Source organism: Dendrobium catenatum, unplaced genomic scaffold, assembly GCF_001605985.2.
Source record: "Dendrobium catenatum unplaced genomic scaffold, ASM160598v2 original_scaffold_17812, whole genome shotgun sequence".
Lineage (NCBI taxonomy): Eukaryota > Viridiplantae > Streptophyta > Magnoliopsida > Asparagales > Orchidaceae > Dendrobium > Dendrobium catenatum.
This window is the reverse complement of record NW_021336272.1, coordinates 1-6,949: the sequence shown is the minus strand read 5'-3', so window position 1 is coordinate 6,949 and position 6,949 is coordinate 1. Positions and strand designations below refer to the sequence as shown.

Genomic DNA, 6,949 nt, shown 5'->3' with positions numbered 1-6,949 from the left:
TTAAAAATTTTGCCAGTGGTTGAAATTTTTAAAAAGAGCTGAAATAAACAAAGAATAATTATTCATACATATTAAATTAAAATTATTAAAATTCATATATAGTTCAAACTTACATATTCATTTAATTAAAATTCTTTATATAAAATTATATACAGAAAGTCTGTTATATAGTTTAATTTAATTATTAAAACATTTAAAATTAATATGTATATTAATTATACTTACACATATTTCTAAAATTATACTTATTAAATTTAAAATTAAAATGTATATTACTTTTAGAATATAAATAATAAAATTCAGAGAAAAGAATGAAGATTGTATATAATAGTTAGGTATAAAAAACTTTTTTTTAACCATTAATTATGCCCCTTTTAAAAATTTGGTCAAATGTGAGTAGAAATTGAAGTAAAATTTATTTTACTAATATATTCAATTGTTAAAGCATAAAAAATTGCAAAGGCAATGGTGGTCGATAGCGACCGGCGGTGACTGATACTCGACGGCGGTCACCGCCGGTCGTGGTCGATGCCAACTAACAGTGGTGGTAGCATCAGGTGACAGTGGTGGTGGTAGGTGGCTACCACCTACGGTAGTAGTGGCGGTGACCACATCGACAGGTAGCTGGCGGCGGCATTGGTAGGCAGCTGGCGGCAACAATGATGACCAGCGGGTGGTGACGATTAAGCAATTTTTTTTGTGGTTTAAATGATTCTAACTCAAAATTATGAGAGTTTTATTTACTTCAAAAATGAACTAAAAAAATAATTTATAGTATATTTACTTTACTTTACTTTGTAGTTTGCACCACTTTGTATTTCAATGAAATATCAAAATTTTAAAACCCTACATTTAAAATACTTTAGATCACTTTATATTCCAACCAAATTATCTCATAAATTAGAAATTATTCTGTGCAGACACCTAATCGTTAGGAGACGAATCAGAACGGGTCACATCACCTGATACTGCACAAAATAATTTCAAAATCTCTTAAAATACCAAACAACCTCTTACACTATATGGAGACTATATCTGCATATAGAATTTAAAATATTTTTTTAATATAATTTACTCGACTCAACTTGACATCTACTAAATATCAATCATTTGCGATTGCACCCAAATCTTACATTAGCTCAAACAAAATAATAATAATAATAATAATAATTCGAAATTTAGATGGCCAAAATGTTTTTTTCTATAAACATTAAATGAATAGTAAAATCTTTGTCGATAACAATCGTTTCTGCATCCGTTTTAAAAAAAAAATCTGAGGAACTTAACCCTAATTACAGTCCCCAATTCACCTCGCATTTCCGGCGGAGCTCCGCCGCCTCCCAGCCTTCCCAATGGAGACCAAGTAGCGATGAGCTCGAACGAGCCTCTTCCTGAACCTAACCATATCCAGTCTCACCCTCTGCCCGTCCAAATAAACCTTCTTGGTCGCCTCCCATCCCTTCGCATTCACGCTTTCGGGATCCTTCAACACGGGATCATCCTTGCCGTACTCCCGGGAGAGCGAGCTCTCCCTTGCAAGTATTCTATAGCTTTCATAACGTAGCTTCGCCTTCGCCGCCGGCTGCCCGTAGTACGTCTCCGCTGCCCAGTCCAAACCCAGCGGCACAATCTGTATGAACACTGATCCAGGCCGCATGAACAGCAAATGTGTCATCGCCGCTCCGTGCACTCCGATCATCACATCCGATGAGTTCAAAGCCATGTATATCTTCGCCAACTCAGTCGTTTGTTCTGGTCTTAGCAGCTCTACTCGGAAGCCTACCTCCTCCGCCAACGCCGCGAGTTCCGACTCATTCTCTATCGCTCTGGAGCCATTCCTGCAGATAACAACCAGCTTCGGCCTCTGTTCCAGTTTTCCTTGTTCTCCATCTTCTTGTTTTTGCTCCAGCAGGATTGATCGGATTCTCGGCCGGTATGCCTCGTCGAGGACTTGGCGGAAGTCGGCCATGGTTTCGTTCCCCGCCGTTCGATTCGCGTCGATGGCAAGCTCGTCGTGAATTTGGAGGCCGACGATGGCCTGTGGGAAGCAGTGGGTTCGGCTATCAGCGGAGAAATCGATTGGGGGGAAATCGGAGAGAACGGAGATGACATCGCCGTATTTGGAGACCCACCAATCATGGTACTCGACGATGAGGAAGATGACGCGACGATTGAAGCGGCGGGAGGTGAGATAGAGAGGGATGAGACCATCGTTGAACTCATGGTAGACGTTTCCAGTGTAGCCGCCGGTGGAGAACACAACAGCGGTGATATTGTGGTGCACATCGCATTTGGGGCCGGTTTCTGATAGGTTGGCGGGGCGGAGATTGAGGCGGAGTTCGTTGATAGTAGACATAATCGGTGCTTCCCATTTACGCGTGTAGGGTCTCACGCGCTCCTCGGAGAAGGAAGAGTTGGAGAAAATCAGGAAGGAAGAAGAGGAAGAGCGGGTGCGGATGTCGCCGTTAAGAAAGCAGATATCCGTGCGGAAGGCAGAGCGGTCGCAGCAGAGGGCAGAAGAAAGCGAGCAAAAGTTAGCTGACGGAAGAGGGGAAACAGCTTCGCGGTAGGGGAGGTCGGAGAGGAAGAGTAGGGGGAAGCGGGAGATGAAAATGAGTAGAAAGGTGAAGAAAATAAAGATGAAAAGAAGGCGGAGGAAGCTCGACCTAGGCTTGCGAGCTAGCCAGTGCTCGGTTGCGGAGATGTGTACACCTTTGAAGTCGTCGTGCACATCTTCTTCATCCTGGGCTTTCCTCGAGTGAGGCAAAAGGCTTCGATGATGGTGGTGGTGCGGCGCCATCGTCTCCGCCTCTCTGTTTAGAACTTTATAAATAGGATTAACAATGTGGGAGAAGCTTTTGAAAGAAAATGGAACCGAGCAAGCTTGCAAGAAAGGAAACCGTGTTCGATGCTCGAGGAAAGAGGGAGAGCAGAACGCCTGGGATGCTGCGGAAAGACGGTCAAGAATGGAGTGTTCAGAGTTTTGAATGCCAAAGTTTGATTTTTTATTGGACCGAAGGAGTTTGGTCAGAGACGTTTTTCGTGGGATAACGAAATGAAAAAAAAAAAAAAGCTTTGGTTTTGTGTTCTTTTATGGCGTTATAAAGTTGAGGATGTCTTTGGCATCTGGGGCTGTACTTTGGAAGCCTGTTGGCGTTTGCGTGAGGATTAGTTTAGCATAAGTCCATAATTGGGCCCAAAATTTATTTTTTTGTTGGTAATAATGGAGTTTAATTGAGTATATGTTATTTAATTTTTAAAAAATAAATAAAAAATGATAAATTTTGGATCCAAATTTTTTCGTGAAGGATACTCAATCGTATTAAGGTATTTATATGACGGATTAGAACTAGAAAATCGAGTGAGAAAATTTAGTACATAGAGTAAGTGAAAAGTTTTAATATCTCTATAACTAATCCTCAAAGTATGGAGGCGAAAATATGTATGTTCTATCCTTTGTTTATAGAGTTATAAGGGCTACATAAAAAGTTACTCCTAAAATTAATAGAAAAAATAGTATATGATGTGATCAAGGTCGATCGATATTGACATATAAACAAGCTAAATAGTATACATGTGGTACGCACTCCTCCACGAGTATCTTAGTCAAGTTTTCGAGAGTGTGCTTTGAGCGAGTATTTAGGACCTATCATAAAGGGTAAGCATGTGAAGGTGAGTCTAGAGGAACATATGGTGTAATAACTGGAAAATTTTGTAAATAATTTTAAAAAGAAAATTAAAAAATTTGGGCTGGAATGCTATGGTGTTATGCTTACAAATGCAGTGGCGATGGGGCGCTACGCTTGCAAGCGTTGCGATGCTACGATGATATACTTGAGAGCGCTGCAGCGCTAAGCGCTCCATTCTACAGTAACTTTGGGAGAGGCATGTCAAGCTATGATGCCTGGTTCAAAGCGCTGTGGTGTAGGTGCGATAGGCACTGAAAAATATTTTCATTATATAAATCTCCATTTCATCACGACATCATTCCTCCACCTCCATCATTTCTTGGCTTGTCAGGTAAGAAAAGGAGAGGAAAAGAAGAGAGGAGGAGAGAGAAGAGAAAAAAGATGCTTTGGGCCATTTTTTTTCCCTTGCTCCAGTTAAGAAAAATCTTTTGATCGTGGTAACCCGAATCCGACTTCTTTTTTCAATAATTTTGATTTCTCATATTTTCTCTCTCCCAAAAGTAATTAAAATTCATTATCTTTCATTTTAACAATTTTCTACCGTATAATTTTTTTATGTGATAGACATCTTTATCATGAGCATTTTGACTAGTTAATAATTATTCTTCATATGATATGATATGTGTGAAAAAGGGCTAGAAAGGCTGGCTAACTAGAGTTAATTAACAAATTTAGATTGATTGGAGAGATGTTATCATATACAGAAGGGTGGGCTGATGACTTTATTTTAAATAAAGTTTATGGTGTAATCTTAAATGTTATGAAAAGAGAGGTATAAAGAAATTGATTGATATGATATGATGCACTAACATGTAATAAGCGATGAATTCTTACATGAAAGCCACCTAACTGACTTGTGATATGTGATATAAGACTGATTCCTAAGAACATAACTAATATGATTGAGACTGACTCCTGTAGGGTTGGTCTACAAGACTTGATACAGGAAAACACCATGGTAGCCATGTGTTCTATCTTGCTTATTTTGCTTATATTAATAGATTACTTGCATATGCATATGTGATGGGAATTATGGTTGTGTTATGTTATAGCAACAATAATGATGCAATTGCACGAGTCGATTAAGTAATAAAGTGTATGAGAGAGTGTCGATCTCATAAGAAAATATTATGCCCCAACTAACTCTAGTATTGTCTATTAAAGCTATTGAATTTATCCTAGGCAATGAAATAAAGACTAATTAATGATCTTACTAAGAAACATAGAAATTAGCGAGGATAACAAGAATTAAATATGTTGTGGACTAATGACAATGATTAATCCTATATTCTTCTAAGCCTACTCGTATATACTAATTGTGAATTAGAGCATTTGCACCCTTAGATCTCTATCGATCTTGTAAGGATGTAAAGAAAAGTATATGGCTTCTCTACAATGATTCTATCTCCATAGTTCCTCAAATAATAAATATCCTATGTCTAGACATGTAAGCATTCCATCAGAATTCTCCTAATTATTCTAATATTCCTCAATCTAGGTAATGTATCACACTATATTTTAAATTCATACACAACCATTTCACAAATTAAATTAAATATGAGAACAATTGATAATAACAATTCACAGTTACATACAAGAGTTTATATTAGGAAATATAAAGGTATTCACATCATCAATCCAAAACAAAGAGTTTTGCCAACAATGGAATTAAATTGGAACAAAAAAATTTCATTTCTTTCTAAGGGAAAAGGTACAAACAAAGAAGAAGAAGAAAATATTATCTAAATTGGAAAATCCCAAACATATATCGTAGATGAACTCTTCCTCTCCTCACTCCTTTTCATTCCTATATGCAATTTTGCTCACTACAATAATAACTAGTCACTCCACTAAAAGTATCTCACTATACATTGGTTTCTCTTACAGCACACTATCATGACCCTCTAAAGAAAAGCAAAATGAATTATTTATATTTTATAAAAATAGACTCAGGCGTCGTAGTGCTCGATAGGGTGGTGCAGTGGCAATAAAATATGAACTAGCACCTCGGCACTGCTAAATTGACTATGTTATGATGTTGGGCTGACTAGGCACAATAGCTGGTTGACACGGCACAACCCATAGATGATCCAGTGTTACACTTCCTTTCATAACTACTTTGTCGCATTGTTGAAAAAAGATGGGCATTGCTACACTTGATCCGTCATCCAGCAATGCGACGCTCTAGTGGTTGATGCTTCGATGTTGAATTAAATATAAGTTTTTTTAGGCTTTAATAATACAGTGTTCCTCTGGAGGCAATGAGGCATTCATAGTGCAACAGTGCTAACATTTATTCCATTCGGGCCCTGAATTAAATGCAATTTTTCCCGGGGCTCTCCCACAACAATGTCTAATTCCAATGCGAGGACATTAAAACGCTACGAAATTGATGTTTGAGGCGCTGCAACGACGCCGATTCTTAACTTTGTAAAATTTTATATTTTTATGAGATATTTTTAATATAATAAAAATGAACATGATTTTTTACTTAATAATATGATATGAGTATATATGATATATTGCATATATGGCATAACTTTGTAGGGTAAAGCTTCTTTTGAACAAGCTCTACTTTGACTATTTGCTCCACTAATCAATTCTTTTGAATTAATAACTGAAGATATACTTGCGAGTTACCTAAATGGGCATATATTTAATTCCCTATGTGACTTACTATTTTTTTGAGGGACCAATTGTCACACTTTAGGATCTATATTTAAAGAATTATATCTGCCTTTTATTTTAATTATTTAACTAGAGATTACCAATGAATAGTGAAAAGAAACATGATTGTATTTTATCTAGAATCGTAGATATAATAATTCTGCATGTATTCTGAAGCCTCATATCATAATATCTTTATCTTTTTCTTAAAATATGTAAAACATGTAATGAGTACATAGCTCAACAAGTAACTAAAATATTACAACTAAAAATAATGCAATATAACAAAGAATAATATGCTATAAATAATATTAAGAAATATATGTATCAATATTTATACTAATTATCAGTATCAATTTATCATTCTATAGTTCATCACATCTCAATCCATTACATAATCAGTCACAATATCAGTAATAGTCAATAGTGCTAATGCTAGTAATAATATTAGTATCATATAATCAATAACATTAAATAGCATGACAGTGTATTAGTGTTTGTTACAATATTAGTACAGTGTTTATAGCAATGTCCCCCTTATAACTCTCAATTAATGTACTCCTTATAGCTACCCTTGAATCACGTGAATTAGT

General features: G+C 36.6%; 1 protein-coding gene across 1 annotated transcript; it reads right to left on the bottom strand.

Moving 5' to 3' along the window:
- Nucleotides 1–1,061: 1,061 nt before the first annotated feature.
- Nucleotides 1,062–3,028, bottom strand: LOC110108879 (beta-1,2-xylosyltransferase XYXT1-like). Its single transcript, XM_020839714.2, has one exon. It carries the CDS (start codon nt 2,798–2,800, stop codon nt 1,307–1,309), a length of 1,494 nt encoding a protein of 497 aa, XP_020695373.2. The 5' UTR covers nt 2,801–3,028; the 3' UTR covers nt 1,062–1,306.
- Between the last annotated feature and the right edge of the window lie 3,921 nt (nt 3,029–6,949).

Excerpts from the sequence above, each read along its gene's own strand:
- LOC110108879 (XM_020839714.2), bottom strand. The coding sequence starts at position 2,800 with ATGGCGCCGCACCACCACCATCATCGAAGCCTTTTGCCTCACTCGAGG.